The sequence below is a fragment of the Pygocentrus nattereri genome, chromosome 23 (genome assembly GCF_015220715.1).
Source record: "Pygocentrus nattereri isolate fPygNat1 chromosome 23, fPygNat1.pri, whole genome shotgun sequence".
Taxonomy (NCBI): Eukaryota; Metazoa; Chordata; class Actinopteri; order Characiformes; family Serrasalmidae; genus Pygocentrus; species Pygocentrus nattereri.
The window spans coordinates 5,899,847-5,918,833 of NC_051233.1; the positions used below are offsets into that span (position 1 = coordinate 5,899,847).

The window sequence follows — 18,987 nt, forward strand, 5'->3', positions numbered from 1 at the left end:
TTTAGCCCGCTAGCTAGCTGACTAGTCTAGTTCGAGTTAAGAACATAAGTCACTAGCCCCTCAGTTCAAACAATAAAGGGGTTCTTATATATATATACACATTATTATTATATACAGTATGTATATAATACTGTATATATGCCCTGTGATGGACTGGTGGCCTGTCCAGGGTGTATCCTGCCTTCTGCCCGATGACCGCTGGGATAGGCTCCAGCACCCCACTGCGACCCTGAGGGTGAAGTGGCTTAGAAAACGGATGGATACTGTAATATAAAGCCATGAACATCCCTCAAACATATTGAGCACTGTAGTCTGTTGAAACAGAAGACCCTACACATGGTACCATACTACAGATATATGGGCAGAGGATTTCACTCATCTGTCAGCTTAGAACATGAACTGCGTTTCAGAGATTAACCCTTATCCTGGATCAAAATGGATTTTCAATGGAAAACTGACCCAACTGATTGCCTATTATAGACTGGACTTTATATGTGTCCTGTAAACTGACCTCTATTCACCTACTGCCTACATGCCTCCTTCCCTTTCCAATTCACTGCCCTCTATTTGCAATACTGACTAGGGCCTAATTGATAGTATGGATTTCTTATCCTGATGGGAAAGGTGAAACGATTGCTTTGGTCTCCTCGCATCCCAGCAGAGCGCCTAGTGTTTGGCTTTAATAAAGTCATTTGTGCATACGTCTGATTGTCAAGAAGTCTGGAAAATCTGTCCTGCTGAGACCAATTTTATTCTTTTTGCTTCAAAAGTGCAGAAAACGGCATGAAAAATTCACCATTAGCCCTTCATAACAGACTACTGACAGACAGCAATGTGTACAATGGAGATATCTTTATGTAAAGGATTAGTCGAAATCTAATTTGCACAGTTGTAAACCCTTAACTCAGAATTTACTCAATTATCCAGGACATGTTTGATGTTTGAAGTTTGCTTCTTTAGCTGTACGTTGGCTATCTGTTTCAGTACTGGTGGTTGCATGTCCTTGTCCAAATGGCCTAGGCTCTTTCACTTAAGAGGGAACCCCAATGTCGTCTCAATGGACATTCCATTAATCTATTAGCTTATAAGTAGTGTTTATAGGCAAAGCCTTAAGAGGGCAACAGAACACGAACACAAGCCCCAACTTCTGCAGCAGAACCCAGAAATCACAGCAATGTGGCGCAGCTCCCTTTTTATACCCCGTCTCAAAATGGCTTATAAAGCTGTTAATAGACCAGAGTAACAATATATTTGAAAATACTTTATACTAAACCATATTTAGTTCGTTCTGTTCAGATCAGTTTTAGCAAACTATTATTGTGATTCATATATATATATACATATAAACTTCTAAGAAACAACAGAAAGTTTTGTGGTACAAAGTTTGCAAGGATTGTTATATATAGTTCAGTGAGGCTAACTTCGCTAAAAGTGAGTTGCAGTTGAATAAGATGCTCCTTGCTGCCTCCATCTTCTCTTGTACTGCATTTCTAAGTGGTGAGGTGAGGCTGACAAAAGGTATATTAAAATTAGTCTTTGAGCTACAAGGCTAATGCAGCCAGGAAGTAATGGGAGCTAATACTGCACCAATTAACACCATGCAAACTACATGACTGAACATGCAAATTGTCCACACTTCTGTCCGTATTTGTAGATAACAGTGTGTTGAACAGTGTCAGAAACCACAGAAGCAGGTCTATTAGAGATTACTCGACTACTCAACACAAGGTAAGTGTACATGCTAGCTACATCAGCGTCGTAGCTCCAGTGGAATCTTTTTGGATGATCATCTGCATTTAGGTGAAGCAGAAAATTGTGAAATTTGTGCTTTCTGTTTTTTCACTAATCTGTCTCTGACTGGGCAGCTGGTCACCTCCTTGCTCAGAATTGCTCATGCTGGGCAGCGTGTACATAGCTGCTCCATCCAAGCGCTTAAGAAAGATAAGGGCTACTTTAATTGAACTGGGCTACTTCTTTATAATCCCTCTTACATATACTCTCTCTCTCTCTCTCTCTCTCTCTCTCTCTTTCTCTCTCTCTCTCTTTCTCTCGCTCTCTCTGTGTGAGCTGTGGATGTGGAGAAGTGGAGGGTGTGACATTAGAACATGGGCTAGTTCAAGTTCAGCTAATTTTAGCCTTTACGGCAAATTCATAATGATTTTTACTCTGGACAAGTGCTATTTTATAGTATTACAAATCAGGATTATACACTCACCGGCCACTTTATTAGGTACAGGTTCAGTTGCTTGTTAACACAAATAGCTAATCAGCCAATCACATGGCCAAACTCAATGCATTGAGGCCTGTAGAGGTGGTCAAGACAACTTGCTGAAGTGCAGACCGAGCATCAGAACGGGGAAGAAAGGGGATTTAAGTGGCTTTGAACGTGGCGTGGTTGTTGGTGCCAGACGGGCTGTTCTGAGTATTTCAGAAACTGCTGATCTACTGGGATTTTCACGCACAACCATCTCTAGGGTTCACAGAGAACGGTCCGAAAAAGAGGAAATATCCAGTGAGCGGTCAGTTGTGTGGACGAAAATGCCTTGTTGATGTGAGAGGTCAGAGGAGAATGGGCAGACTGGTTCCAGATGATAGAAAGGCAACAGGAGCTCAAATAACCAACCAAAATCTCTGAGGAACGTTTCCAACACCTTGTTGAAAGTGTGGCACAAAGAATTAAGGCAGTTCTGAAGGCAAAACCGGGTCCAACCTTTTACTAGCATACCTAAAAAAGTGGCCAGTGAGTGTAAATTACTGTGAAATACATAAATACATGTCTGGTTTTTAGTTTATTTTTGACTTAATATGAAAGAAAAGCAACACATTCTTAAAACACATCATCAGGATTTTCCCCTTTGTTTTATCCTGGTAGATCTGAAGTGAGCTCTCCCATTGATACGGACTTCAGGAGCTGAACAGAAGGACTGCCGTGACAGATCAATGACCAACATACCAGGAACTGACAGAATAATCGACCAATCACATTTGATTTACAATGGCACTTTTTGTAAGAAAATCTCAACACTCTCAGGAAATAAAAAGGTATGAAACTGTGACTGAGGCAGTTCCCCTCTCGTCACTGGGGTGGTTCCCTCAAGGGTATATCTCAGTACCTTTAGTCAGGGACCATAAACCACTGAAATGATATTTTCCAAGCTGGACTGACTCCACACTTAACATACGGGAATAAAATAAAAATCTAAAATATAGAAAGATGCCTTAACGTTTGCTCAGGCCACATTTTATTTTATTTTTATTTTTTCCTTCTTTTAGAATATGTAAATAAACAACAATATTATGTATTAAAATATGCAGACCCGTGTCGACTGTAGAAGATGTGTTCACTTTTATTTATTTATTTATTTATACAGGCATGTGCAGAACCACTCCCGGTCAAGTTCAACCATTTCTTGATTTTAAATATATGCAGTTTGCATATAGACCAGACTTTCCCACCTTGTCTTCACCCCAGGCTGCAGGAAAGTGAAAATTAGCTGATGAATGTGTGAAAGTCTTTAGCACAAGGGGCTGCAAACATTGTAAACACACATGTGTGAAAGGTGCAGTGTGTGATATTAAAATATAGTGTATTAAGTCTTATTATACTTCTCAGCAGCCTTAATACAGTTTTCTTTGAACATTTTCCAACTTCTCTTTTTCTGTCTTCAAGACTGATGCCTGTGAATGACACATCTCTTCAGATTTGCTGCCACATTCAAAAAGTCCAGCCTGAAATACAGCACTGTGCAAAAGTTTTAGGGATCTAAGCAAATTTTTACACGATTTACCTCGGCAGTGAGTTTATCACAATGTACATTAGAATAAAGTCGTAGTCATAATTCAAATAAACATAAAAACAATAAAAAGTAGCAAGAATTTCTGGTCTATGGTCTTAGCCCAGAAAAAGATGGCATGCCCATTCCGGGTAAGGGGAAAGGACTTGCCCCAGGTGGAGGAGTTTAAGTATCTCAGGGTCTTGTTCACGAGTGATGGGAAGAGGGATCGTGAGATCAGCTGCAGGCTGGGAAGGAGGCAGCAGTAATGCGGTCACTGTACCGGACTATAGTGGTGAAGAGGGAGCTGAGCCATAAGGCGAAGCTCTCTGTTTACTGGTCGGTCTACATCCTGACCCTCACCTATGGTCATGAGCTGTGGGTAATGACCGAAAGAATGAGATCACGAATACAAGCAGTGGAAATGAGCTTTCTTTGCAGGGTGGTGGGCTACACTCTATTCGACAGGGTGAGGAGCTTGGCCATGAGGAGCTCAGAGTTGAGCCACTACTCCTCTGCATTGAGAGGAGCCAGCTGAGGTGGTTCGGGCATATGATCCGGATGCCCCCTGGACACCTCCAGGTGTACCAGGCACGCGGGGTCGTCCTAAGACCTGCTGGAGGATTACATCTCCAAGTTGGCCTGGGAGCGGCTTGGGGTCCCTGGGAATGAGCTGAAGGAAGTTGCAGGGACAGGGTCATCTGGGATTCTCTGCTCTCCCAACTGCTACCGTGACCCTATCTGGATTAAGCGGTGACCAACGACGACGATGATGATGATGATGATGATGATGATGATGATGATGACGAATTTCTTAGGTCCATATTGACACCTTCACAGCTGCCACAGAGACTCATTAATATCATCAATTACATCATAAGCACAATTTACTGAGCACTGATTGGTCAAACCAGGAGCTGCTTTTTAACTACATATAATTCTGGGCTTCCTCGAGGAGAGGCTTGGAGATGGGTAAACAAATAAACAAACATCCAGAAAATGACTATTTATTATATATATGATTATTTATATACAACCCCAATTCCAATGAAGTTGGGACGTTGTGTAAAACATGAATAAAAACAGAATACGATGATTTGCAAATCTTTTTCAACCTATATTCAGTTGAATACACTACAAAGACAAGATATTTAATGTTCAAATGGATAAACTTTGTTTTTTGCAAATATTCACTCATTTTGAATTTGATGCCTATAACACGTTCCAAAGATGTTGGGACAGGGGCGTGTTTACCACTGTGTTACATCACCTTTCCTTTTACCAACATTCAGTAAGCGTTTGGGAACTGAGGACACTAATTGTTGAAGCTTTGTAGGTGGAATTCTTTCCCATTGTTGGGGAAATGTATTGATGTACAACTTCAGTTGTTCAACATTCCGGGGTCTCCGTTGTCGTATTTTGCGCTTCATAACGCACCACACATTTTCAATGGGAGACAGGTCTGGACGGCAGGCAGGCTGGTCTAGTACCCGCACTCTTTATAATATATATTAGGTATCATATATATATATATATATATATATATATATATATATATATATATATATATATATATATATATATATATATATATATATATAAATCATTATTAACTAATATTCTATAAATTTTGTTTATTCAAATATTAACACTTTTCTCTGCAAATTAACACAAACTACACAAATAAATACATTTTGAAAATGTGTCTTTGGTGCCTAAGACTTTCGTATAGTACTGTACTTCTTCCAAGTTCAGTGTTGCTGTAGGCTGAATAGACAGAATAGGAATTCATTATGTTGTTTACAGCTTGGTTGACACATGTTTACTGCACAGACTAAGGACTGAATTGTACAGTGTTTACACACCAAGCGTGAAAACTCCATTTTTCCCTGATCTACTTTAATCTACAGCAGTTCTTCTGAATGGCCTGCATGCTGCAGATGTTTATTTCCTCCATATGCCCTCATGCAAATCCAGTTCTGTTTTCCAAGCTCAACATGAAAGGTCACGAGCGGCAGAGAAGGTTTATGTGTTCTACAAACAGGCGGCGCTTTAAGAGCCATCATTTTCTCTTTTTTCCGGCTTGCTGCACTCACCTACGGCCTGATGGCCTCGCCACTCAAATCCAGCCACCCTTAACCTCCCAAAAGACTCGCTGCTTGATGAAGTCAACCTTTGCGCATGTGCATGAGCGTGCATGCGGTGGCTTTGCAGAAGTGTCGTGGCGCACTTTTGGGGACCCTTAGAAGCTCTCTAAATGCTGCCTGAGAGGCAGGGTGAAGAGCTTTTCTCCTCCATCTGTTCCAGAGACTGCTCAGGAGAGACCTCGGAACGAGACGAGGCTGGCAGGAGGCTCCCCGTGCTGTTAGCAGCAGAAAAACATCCGTGCTCAACCATATGTTCTTAAAGGGCCCTTGTTGAACATTACTACTTTATATCTTCCACAAAGCGTTTGTTATTAAAAATACTTCCTACATTTTTCAATCTATTAATCTTCCGTTTTAAACAGGCTGTGCGATACTAGTGACCTATTGACACAAGTTTCCTGTCTGCTATCCTTCAAAGTCCTGGGTTACCGGATGCTGTTTAATCTGATGTTATCATGGTCAAGAGAACCAAACAAAGACACTGTCCAATTGACCATCATTAAACATTAGCCAGGCTAGCTCTGCCATTAGCCAGGCACTACAATCATGGTAGAAATAATAGCTAGTTGCTTACAAAACTAGCAAAGACGTTTGTTTATGATGTGCTGTCAGGTTTGTTCTTCTAGCTAATGGTTGTGGCTAGTTAGCGATGTTATCGTTAAAGTTTTAGGGGGGCAGTCATGGGCCCTGTGACCAGAAGGTTGCCGGTTCGATCCCCAGCGCCGACAATACATGACTGAGGTGTCCTTGAGCAAGACACCTAACCCCCAACTACTCCCTGGGTGCCATGGATAGGGCTGCCCACCACTCTGGGCAACTGTGCTCACTGCCCCCTAGTGTGTGTGTTCACTAGTGTGTGTATGTGGTGTTTCACTTCATGGATGGGTTAAATGCAGAGGTGAAATTTCAGAGTTGTGGGACTACTGTGGAATTATCACTTATACCAACTAATGATTTCCAGCTAGCTATGCTAGGTTGGCTAACCATAACTTCTTACCAAAATCATGGTCGAAATAATGACTATTAGTGACATAGCTAGCTGTGCTAACTTGCTTGTATATCTGGTTTTTCCCCACAGGTTTGTTTTTTTTCTGGCTTATAGTTGTAGTGAGCAGCTGTGTTTTGCTATCTAAAGATTTGGCTATGCTATGCTCGCTAATCATTTTCTAGTTTCCAAAACCGCAGTAGAAATAATCGCTACTTAAACCCATAGCTGGTTATGTAAGCTAGCTTGCAGAACTTTGATTTGTTGCCAAAGATTTTCTCTCCTAGTTAATGATTGTGGCTAGTTAGCAATGTCACACAAGCTAATGATTCTACCTTGCTATGCTATGCTAGCTAATTATTATCTAGTTACCAAAATCAGAGTAGAAATAATAGTTAGCAAGTTAGCTTGCAAGTCCTCATTTGATTGAGGACCAAAGATTTGTTCAAGTTAATGATTGTAGGGGTGTCATGCTAACTAATGATTTAGCTATGCTATGCTAGCTAATCATCATGTGGTTATCAAAATCACTGCAAAAATAGCAGCTAGTTAGTTACATAGCTAGCTAGGCTAGCTAACTTGCAATCCTTGATTTGCCATCACAGGTTTGTTCCTCTGGCTAATGACTGTAGGGAGGTAGCAATGTTATGTTAGCTAATGATACCTTGCTTTGCTATGCTAGCAAATCATTGTAAGAGCATAGTAGGAGTAATAGCTAGTGCCTTACTTAGCTAGCTATGCTAGCTAGCATGAAAATCTTGATTTGGCACCACTTGTTTGTTGTTCTAGCTAATGACTGGGTCTAGCTATGCTATACTAGCTTTGCCTGTGGCACCAAATCGACATTGGCATGCAAGCTAATGTACTCGTTGGAAGTAGCTGTGTTGAGGCTATTAGCGTAACGTGGTCACTGTATCAAAAGAAAATGCAAGAGCGTGTCAGATTTGATTTTTGTTGATCTTTTGGATTTTCTGACTGTGTAGATTTGTGAATGAAAATGATGCCAGTTCTGATGGGTTGTTCTACATTATACTTGCTCAAAAAGCAGCAGAACCTGAATTTTGCCCAAAAAAAAAACCTCTTAAGCTTGGCCCGAAATTCCCTCTGGAACATGGGAAAAAAAAATGAAGTTCAGTTGATCCTTAAAGAGGCATGGATGCTGTGGAAGGCTGAAGAGATCCAATTGCATCCTGACAGCCTGGAACAGCACAACGTTGAATCATTTCCCCACATCATCCACTTCAGTATCTCTTCTGCAGAACGCAGGAACAACACTTTGTATCACTTCAGTGCTTCACTGCACTTTAGCTACACTGTTGCAAGATGAACAGGCAGCTATATGAAAATGTGTTTATGACTGTGACATCACAGCCATAATTATTTCAAAACCGTTTCAGCTTAGTTTCCATCTATAGAGTGTATGGGGAGTGAGCGCCACGTTTTGCTACACTGTTTACGTTAAAAGCCAAAAAAGCAAGGAAAATATTTTTTTTTCTTCATGGAAAAGCTCCTTGAAAAAGCAGCGCAGTCTAATCTTTTCACTGAGATCCGCTTTGACCTCATGCCTGCTTTCGACTTGACAGTTTTCTTAATTTTGGCACGTTGTCAGAGCAATTCACAAAATGACTGAGCTCCGAGTTGCGGGAGTATTTTTGTACTGGATGTCGGAGCTTAAATGGATAGCTATGACAGCTTTTCCTGCATCTTACTTAACAGCTCGGCAGATGGAGGAGACGACCCCGAACCATCGCTGGAGGATACGCGTCCGTTTATGTTGTATTCTCTTGAGTGTGGATGTGCTTAGGAGAGGTTCTCACATGTTCCTGCTTGCTTTGGTGGAAGTTCTGAACAGTGACATTCAAAAGAAACCAAAGACACAGAGCAGTGTGCGATATGGTTTAACAGAACAAAGTATGTCTCCTGTCAAAAGTCTCACCTTCTGAGAAATGTTTAACTTTCACTTTTACTTTTTCTATGACTGAGGAAAAAAAAATCACCTGCAAAGGTTTTGTTAGTGCTAACTGGATATATTTAGCTTCAACACCCAGCTGTGTTTTCATTGAAGGGTCTTCCATGGTTTGAAGGAGGGAATGAGAGTTTTTGAATTTAAAAATTCAAAAAGTTCAGGAAAGTTTATGAAACTGAAAATTAAATTTGAGCTCTTTTTTTTTTTTTTTTAATTATACATTATCTTGTTTCAGGCTCACAAAACATCTGCAGCCAGTTGCATCAGCTGAACGTAAGTTTGATCGTAGTCTAGTTTGAAAGTAAGCTGCCACTACTTTCAAGTTTATGAGCTACTAGAGTTTAACCTGTTGCACTAAGTAACAGTTTTAATGTAGCTTTAAGATATAACTTCAAATTTCCGCCGTAACAATCAGGTAAAATTGCTGGGCAACTGACAAGAAAACAAAATATGTTGGCAGCCGCTCCTGCAGGATAGATTACTAGAATTTCGTCAATCTGAGACGGGAAAGATCACAGACCCAAGTCTTACTTTACAAGTGTGTCTGGCACAGAGATATTTTTCTACAAGGTCATCATCAATGAATAAATAACACAGATTATTTTAAAAATATAACTATCATAGCTAACAATAACTTTCTGTCATTCAGCAGATTCAAATAGCGTTTACATTTGCTGTGGCTTCGCTAACATCACCAGTGATGGACGAAGTACACAAACCATGTACCTGAGTTAAAGTAGAGATACCCAAGGTAAAATATTACTCCAGTAAAAGTAGAAGTCCTTACTCTAGACCTCACCTTGAGTAAAAGTATTTACCTTCAAATGTAGTTAAATATCAAAAATAAAAGTACTAAAAGAGTAATTCTGGCTCTGATGTCCTGTTATCATTTTTATAACCAGACTGGCTTCATGAACTCATTTCAGGTGAAAGTCCTCCAGCGTCTCTCTTGGTAAACCAGTCTTTTAATAGAACGTCATTAATTAGTGACGCTGACGTCTATTAAAATGATCAGAAGCACAAAACACTGAAGGTAAACAGTTTCCATCAGGGAGAACCGAGTGGCTCTGAAATCACTTTTTACACACAAGCAAAGTTTCAGTTTCAGATTTATTTACAACTTAGTTCCAAGTTTAAGTTGAATAAAAACTGGCTTTAAACTCAGGATCACAGATGAGCTCCTTTACTATGTTGATCTGTAGGCGTCTGTTCATAAACATAAACCAGCCCAAACTAATTTACTATAAAATGAAATGGTGTTTGTAGAAATTCAGAAAAAAGCCGCGTCAGTCTCGACTGCATATGTGGACATATTTCTATATTGAGCTCTATTTACACAAAGTTAGGTTGGTTCATCATTTATGTTGAACAGACTCTCCCAAAGTTTTACGCTGCTGCGCTGACGTTGAACCGCGTGCTGCACTGGGTCGGTATGACCAACAGGTCAAAACCAGCTCTAAACAAAGTGACCGCTGGGCCCTGATTGGTGCTCTGGCTTTGCGCTTCTTTCGTTTTGACATGTTACGTTTTTATACACACAGAAACCAAAAGGAACGACAGATTTCTCAGAATGTAGGAGGAAAAAGTCGGATATTAGACTCTGAAATGTAGTGGAGTGAAAGGAAAAAGTCGCCCAGAATGGAGAAACTTCAGTACAGATACACGAAAAACTACTTAAGTACAGAAACTAATTACATTTACTCAGTTACTGTCCACCACTGAACATCACTGACCATTCATTGACAAAGTGATGTTAGCATATTGTTCATGAGAACCAAGTCTGAACATCGGAAACACTCCAGCAGCCAAACAGAATAAACACACCTACAAGAGACGGACGCTTTGAGGACCTTTTTACTGTAAAACATAGTCTCTTTCTGAGTTATCGCTAAAACGTCATGCACAACTTAAGGATAAACAAACAGCACCAAAAATGAGAAATTTCATGTGTAGAGATCATGCGTGTAATATTTCCTGTTTATGTACTGCAGAAAATTAGATTTTGTTGGTAATCTAATCACCACATTTACATGCGCTTGAGTAATCAGATAATGGGGAAACTCCAGGTTTACATGAGTCAGGCAGTAATCAGATTTCTGCTTTGTAATCGACCAATAAACTCACAGAAGAAGACGTGATATTAGCACAACATAGAATCAGACTTCATGCTGTGGCATCGCACCGCTTTACCAGAAAATACGAACATGTATCAACTAGAAGATGAAGAATATTTTAAAACCTTTATTTCACATTTGTGTTCAGCGCTGCTCTAACTGTTTATTTCTGGTGCCACTGTCTGTTCTCACACGAGCACAGACTGAAGAATCTGAAAGAAATCAGAGTAAGAGTTCACATGCACTGAGAAATCGGATTACTGGGTCAAAATTCAGACCTGTTTATTAAATTTCTTAATCAGATTTCTAGATCAGAGTATGGTGTTTACATGACAGTTTGATTAACTGGATAAATGCAGAAATGATGACTGGATTATTAAGTGCATGTAAACAAACTCAGTGTTTTCATCTAAGATCACTTTATGCTCTATGAGTTCTGTATGTACTGTAAGTGTCTGTGGTGCAACCGAAATTCTGTGTCTCACTAGCTTTAAACAAGATACTCTCAAAGTAAGGTTTAGGATGGACTTGCGATCAAACTTCTGTTCAGCTGGTGCAACTGGCTCCTGATCTCTATATTCCACCAGAAGGCAGTGAAGAGCCTCTCTCTAACATTGTTTTCTGAGGGTCTAGTCTCCAGCCCAATGAAGGACTCTTGAATGACTGAATGATCTTTCGAAGCTTCTAATCATGCTCATATAGTTCTTTAAAAGATCAAACATCCCCCAAAACCGGAAGCTTTGTAAACGTTTCATTCTCAAAGATGTTATTAGGAAGCCTCTGTTTTTTAGCATTAATACTTCATAATGCCTTCACATGTCTTTCAAATGATGTGCAGTGTCAATGGATATTTCTTTCAAAATAAAGTACTGAAATTATGATTGAATGTACTTACAGCTCTACATAAGTTTTAGAGATTAACACAGAAGTAAAGCAATGAATACTTAGACTATTTAGTCCAAGCAGTAATCAGTGAAGTAACCCCATTACAGTTAAAGAGAAGTAAACAGTAATTACCTCAACGCTGATTACAACTGTTTAGAAGGGCTAAAATGAAGTGAGCTCTCTAAGTGTCTCACCATCAGCGATGAAGTGCTCAGGGACGTGGAGGGTGATCTTAACGGTGAGCGGGCAGGTGGTCTGAGAGCCGTAGACTACGGCCAACACACACGTGCTCACAGTGATCAGCGTCAGAGTGGCCTTACTCATTGGGCTCTGTGGACAACCTGAGAGCGAGAGAGAGAGAGAGAGAGAGAGAGAGAGTCATAAATGAAGAGATGCAGTGGCAAAGCATAACTATTAAAGCTGAGCCTTCAGTCAAGAAAAGTAACCCGCCTCTTTAAATATAAATGATTATTATTATGATTGTTATTAGTTAGATTTTTCATCCCTACTGTTGTTGTTGTGACTTTGGACTAAACGCCCCTAAAATTGATGACTTAGACAGACCGATAGACAGATAAACAAATAGATGGATTGACAGACAGACAGACAGATGTATAGGCAGATGGATAGACAGACATACGGACGGACGGACAGACAGAGAGACAGACAGACAGACAGACAGACAGACAGACAGACAGATAGATAGATAGATAGATAGATAGATAGATAGATAGATAGATAGATAGATAGATAGATAGATAGATAGATAGATAGATAGATAGATAGATAGATAGATGGGCAGACAGACAGATCGACAGACAGGTGGATAGATGAATGGACAGACAAACAGATGGATGGATGGATGGATGGATGGATAGATAGAAAGTATAAGCTTAGGGAATTAAGGTGAATTTAATTAAATGTAATAGATTTTTTTGAATGTTAAGTAAAATACATGGTGAGCATCTGCAAAGTCTCTATAATGGACCGCTGTTACCTAAAATTGCCATAATTACCTTTTTAAAAACCCATTAGATGCAATGAGCTCTTTAACAATTTAACCACAGGTGAATCGCGGCCTACTTACAGCATCATGGTTTACATTATTACAGCAGCTCACGCTTAAGTATCATAGGTATCCACACTGTCTTTAGACAGAGTGCAGTGTGCACTGTGCAGGTTTCAGCAGAAGACAGCATGGTTATGAAGTCAATAATAAAGCTCCCTGCAGAGTCAGTGCATATTTAGGCCTCTATAGGAAAGTGCAGAGCAGGCTGTCTGATTTATGTAGAGTACAAATAATAGCTTAGATTCCAGCTGGGTCGATCCATCTGCAAGACGGAGGTTAAGCTAAAACGTCCTGACTTTTCCCCATGCTAGATCTTCACCTGGGATGAAAAATGGCCCAGGCTGTGGCAGCTTTCTGACTGAAGAGTGGGCGATTTTAGCATAGGTTTGAGAAGAAATGAAAAATGGCTCTTTTCTTCAAGAACAATCTCAGACTTGGACTTCAGGTTCAGGACATTTATTCTCTTTGCACTTAGATGCATGGATTACTGCTCTTGAACACATTTGTCTAGTTCAGTCCCACAGTCACGTAAGCCTTCATTACTTCTGAAGATCTGGGTTGGAATGTTTTAGATATCCAAATCCAATTAGATGCTTTGATCCAATTCACCAAGATTCATAAATCCATAGATTCAAGTAGAGCAGGAGATGAAGTTACTGTTGTGTGTGCAGTCCTTGTTTTGCAGAAATAAAAAAAAAATATTTTCACTTTTTTTTTGGTTGGTTTTTGATGTTTAAACAAATGTAAAAATGTCAGAAGTGCAGAATTGAAACTAAAATGCTTAATGTACAATTCATGTAGAATTCACTATATATAGGTAATGAGTTCATTACCAATGTAACCACATGTGTAATAATGCAGTTACATTTAAGTAGAGTTACAAAATGCAATTAAGGCAAGCCAGATGTGTTACCGAAACTATGAACCTGTTATAGATCAGCTGCGATGACTTTTCAACCTGCAACTTGCTTTCTTGTCACATTGTCAAGTATCCTGTTCTCCATGCAATCTGTTCTTTCACTCCTAAAAAAGGTAGCAGGCTGGTGCTGAATTTAAAAGATGAAATACAACTCCAAACTGATCTGGAGGCAATTTTCAGAGGAGAACTGAAAAAAAAAAGAAAAGAGAAAAGATGGACACTAGCTAATTAGACTATAAACAGATGGAAGAGCAACTAATTTACATTCAGTTACAAACTAAGCTTTGTTTTAGGAAGAGATGCAACAATGTTGTGCATGCAGAGTGGGACAAACACAGAGACGCAGGAAAAACTGCAGCGTCCATCTGCAAGAAGGTAGAAATCCTAACACACAAGCCCCAAACTGTAGCATTAAGAACTCTTCCTAAAATCTCATATATGGTTGCCGTCATATTAAACCTTTATAACAAAAAAAAGTGCAACAGAAATGTCAACATGCATTAAAGTTAAGAACATTCTTTGCCTCCCTTTTAAGGAAACGCTTATTCCACCTAGTTAGGTCTTTGATGTTACCAAGCTGAGAGATTACTAACACAATGTCATTGTGCAGCTCACCTTGCTTGGACTAACTAGAGTGGGACAGTGAGGAGAATCATGCTTCGAGACTCCTGGCTGTGGACTGAATTTGCAATGGTAAGGTCAACATTTAAGCCACGTATATGCTTCTAATGATGAAAGGGATAAGACCAAACTACAAAACACACCGTTGAAATATAATTAAAAATATCGATGTCTCAGCAGTACCAGAAGGTCATGTCGGGCAGTGGACTTCAGTCAGAAGGAAGGAGGTCTTTGAAGAAATGACACTGTGATGAAGACCAATCAGATTCAGGAGGAGGTGTCAGACTAAACAAGGTGGTGTTAGGATAAATTGCAGTCAGTTGAAGATGTTAGAAGAAATGAGAGTGGTTAAGACCAATCGGAATGAATTACATGGTATACAGGGTCAGTCATATTCAGGGTTAGTGCTTAGAACAAACATTGTGGTGATTAGGACCAGTCACAGGCAGGAGAGGTTTTAGAACAACCAATGACAGCCAGAGGAAGGTCTCAGAACAAAGGACATCGTGGTTGGTAACAATCAACATCTCAGAGCAAACACTGTGATGATTAAGACCATTCACAGTCAGGGTTAGGGCTTAGAACAAACGTGGTGATGAGGACCAATCACCACAGAGAATAACAGAGAATAATGAGCAGCATGCTGTAGACTGACCATTAAAGTGGGCAGTCTGAGTACAGTGCTGTGCCTAATTCCTTCATTGATGTAATTTCCAGTCAAAATGACCATTAAAAGTACAAGTTATGTTTACATCAGGAAAAAAGCAGAAAATATATCACTGCTCTCAGAACAAAACCTTGTATCTCAATTTTTGTCCTTTTTTTGTCATAATTTGAAAGTACCTGTTGCCGTTCACACCACGTGTAAATTTCATGATGAATGGACTAAAATTACTTGGACAAAAAGTCTGGTTCCACTGATTTTCATTAAAAGTAAAGCATATTTTCTTCTTCTCCTGCAAAGTTATTATTTTGGTGATGGCTTTTTTCCTGAGAGCAGCGATATACTTATTTATACAGAAACCTCAACACCTACATAGAATTTCCAACTTTACAGTGTACAGTGTGTCCACTTTAAAACCTTTATTACAGTGTCCATTCTTTTCAGGAGACTCACTTTCAGTTTCTTCCAGAAACGCCTCCAAAGTTCGGTCTTAGAAGCTGGCTGATCTTTTTCTGAAATAATCAAACACATCGAGTGATGTTGAGGTCTGGGCTCTGCGGTGGTCAGTCCATTGTTCAGCTTCTTTGTTTGATGTGTCCGTCTCCTTTTCTCAGTGAGGTTCTTCTTGAACAGCTACACATCCTTTCAGACCCACAGCGCTGAGTGGTCTTCTCACAGTGGAAGGATGGACCTGTGGATGTTTTCAGATCTGAAGCAGCTTGATTTTCTGCTCTCTTTCAGAGATGGAAGCTTTAAGTGCTGTTTATCTGATGGGGGCAGGTTTGGTGTCAACCAGGTCTTCCAGGTGGTTGTTAGGAGTCCAATGTTCTATGTAGCTTTTAATCATTCGGAACTCCAATTTTGGAAGCTCCTGTTTTTCCACTGACTTTCATCTTTCTTATGCAAGTGGATTGTCTTCTATCTAATCTCTTCAGAGACAACTCCTAAAAAAATAATGGGAACTTAATGGTTGTTTTGACTGAAGATTAAATCAGTAAAGGGCGATCTCTGGCTTGTACACAGCAGAAGCTGTCAGAGCTCTCAGATCTGGACGTGAGAAAATCATTGATGAGGCATGTTGGCTGAGTGTCCTTCACCCTCTTATGCTAAGAGAAGAGGAGCTAAAACATCATAATCACTTTCCAACGAATACCATATACATAGATTTTTCACGTCTGTACACTAGATACTCTCCCTCTCCTTACTACTCTCTCTCTCTCTCTCTCTCTCTCTCTCTCTCTCTCTGTCTCTCTCTCTCTCTCTCCTCAGTTGTTTTCATTCCTCCTCCAGAACAGATGTTTATCAAAAGTCTGCTTTTTTTTCCTACCATACAAACAGTAAAAGTTCTCGTTCTCCATGGAAATTGATCCATTCCACACAGCTCCAATGTACCATTAGAAGAAAAAAATTTCCCATGAGCACTCAATAAGCTGCACTTCAGTAAAGACCCTAAGGTGGCTACCTTTTGTAATCTGATTCTACATGAATAATGAGTGAATAATAACAAACTGAGCGGTTATACGCCAACTGGATTTACTCGATTCAAATGTGCATCATTTGCACATGAACAAAAGATATAACATCAACACTATTACAGTCTAAAGTCACCAAAAAGCAAAATTATGTTGATGTTATGTTTTGTTAGCGCATGGCACTGTGTACTTACTGATATCAGGCCATTTCTAGGCAGTATGCATTTCCATGTATTACTATTATGATGAAGGAGAGACTAGACTGTAAATATGGGCTCTCAGTCAGCAAATAACGTCTATTATGGTGATAGAGTGGATATACAGTTCCTGGAAAATGTAGACACATGACACAAATGTAGACACATTTGAAACTCTTCAAATGGCACTGAACATTATGTACAGTTTTGTGCAAAAGTTTTGGCACCCCCACCGAAATCTTCTTCTTCTTCTTAACAATAATAATAATAATAATAATAATAATAATAATAATAATATTGTTTCTATGAATGCCACACTGGTAAGCATCTATGAACACATTTATAATATGTTTTAATGCATTGATATGGCATTATAAATATGTATAAATATGAACTGTAATTTGTTCCCTCACTGGTTCTAATGTCAAACACTAGAACCCTTCACTATGTAACACTACACTACAGTACAGTAGTGCTGATTTCTGCTGGCGTTCTATTGGATATGCAGTGTTAAGTCAGTGCCAGGCTAACGGTGGTGCACATTTACAGTGATCTACATTGACTTTCCCACAATGGGTGAAACACTGAGGGCAGCTCTAGTTTAAACTCTGACATTTGAGGCCTGTAATGAGCTTTACTGTGTGTGTTTTAATGTTTCAGTAAATCCTTCAGTAAATACTTCAACTTGAAGCCTCTCTCTTTACACTGGAGGAGGCTTTAGTACAGTAAGCTTCACTTTACTTAAAGCAGAAAAATAAGACACACACACACACACACACACACATAACACAACATGTAATGCATTTTAATGAATAAATATTTATAACCATGCTTATGATGCCTTATGAATGCATTATGTTATGAATGTGTTTAGATATGCTTACAAATGTGACATTCATAGAATGTGTTATAATAATAATAATAATAATAATAATAATAATAATAATAATAATAACAATAATAATAATAATAATAATAATAATGTTTTTTATCCCCTCTTTTTTACTTAAGTAAGGCAGTTTTCTGCAAATTGAGGACACAATTATTAAGTTTGTTCCAATACCTGAATTGTTTTAATGATACTCTATCTGCAATTTGTTTTAGAGATATTTATCATATTTATCATCAATATCCAAGTTAATATTTGTCGTAGTGTTTCCCTCAGAAAGAAGAACAGTTAAAGATTTAACATTTTTTCTTTCTTTTTAACTCCTGGTAAAAGCCCACATTGAAAGTCTTTTTACCCAAAGGTGGTTTAAACTACTGACAGAATTGAGTGCTGACATCACAGCAAGTGTGCAAGTGTGCATAGCTGTTATCGGAGATATTTACACAAGATGATGCTGAGTATTCATGAAGTCTTTAAACATGCTCGTGTGTATTAAACCATTCTGAAAGGCTTGGTGTCTGAAGCATGTTCCTGGCCAGGGTATGGACTGGGAACAACACTGTGCTTGATTTGGTTTAGACTGCAAATGATATTAGACAAAAGAATTGCATGTATTTTACATCAAATGTAGGATTTAGCTTCTGGACACTCATCATTTCCCAGTCTACTCCACTCCTCCATCTGTAACAGAGGCTTCAAAAGCTGCTCACAGGCCTGACAGCTGACAGCCCAACGCATTTTTCTTTTCTCCTATTTCTTTCTCTTTTATTGGCCATTTTACCAGCAGTTACACATCATTGCACTAGAAAGAGAGGTGAAAGCTACCTCTCAATCCAGCACAGCCATTCATGACACCGAAAGTTACCAAGATCTTATTAGTCGAGCCGAGATACCATGATCTTATTAGCCATAAAGTCAAAGACCACCTTCAGTTGAATTTACAAGCAAAATAAACAATAAGTACAAGTATTAATTTGGCAGAAAATGGTTCTGTGGAGATTAAATATAAGATGGTCCTCATACACGAGGAAGAGGAAAGTCTAATAAAAATGAGTGAACAGGAAGAAAATCCAAAATTAAATAATTTCCCCCCAGAAAATGATTAAAAACTATAGCAAAAATGTGGCTCCTAACAACCACCTGGAAGACCTGGTTGACACAAAACTGCCCCATCATATTAACAGCACTTACAGCTTTCATCTCTGAGGGAGAGGAGAAAATCAAGCTGCTTCAGATCTGAAAACATCCACAGGTGTTTCTGTCCATCCTTCCACTGTGAGACGACT

The 18,987-nt window shown here is 39.3% G+C and overlaps 1 protein-coding gene across 2 annotated transcripts in view; it reads right to left on the minus strand.

Annotated features, from left to right (window-relative positions):
* The window catches only part of LOC108442885 (astrotactin-2), a 759,455-nt gene that overhangs the window by 333,317 nt on the left and 407,151 nt on the right, over positions 1-18,987 (minus strand). For both annotated transcript variants that reach the window (XM_037533175.1, XM_037533174.1), the window contains exon 6: positions 12,065-12,211. In XM_037533175.1, coding sequence (XP_037389072.1) covers positions 12,065-12,211 — 147 coding nt within the window. The remainder of the gene's footprint in view (positions 1-12,064; positions 12,212-18,987) is intronic.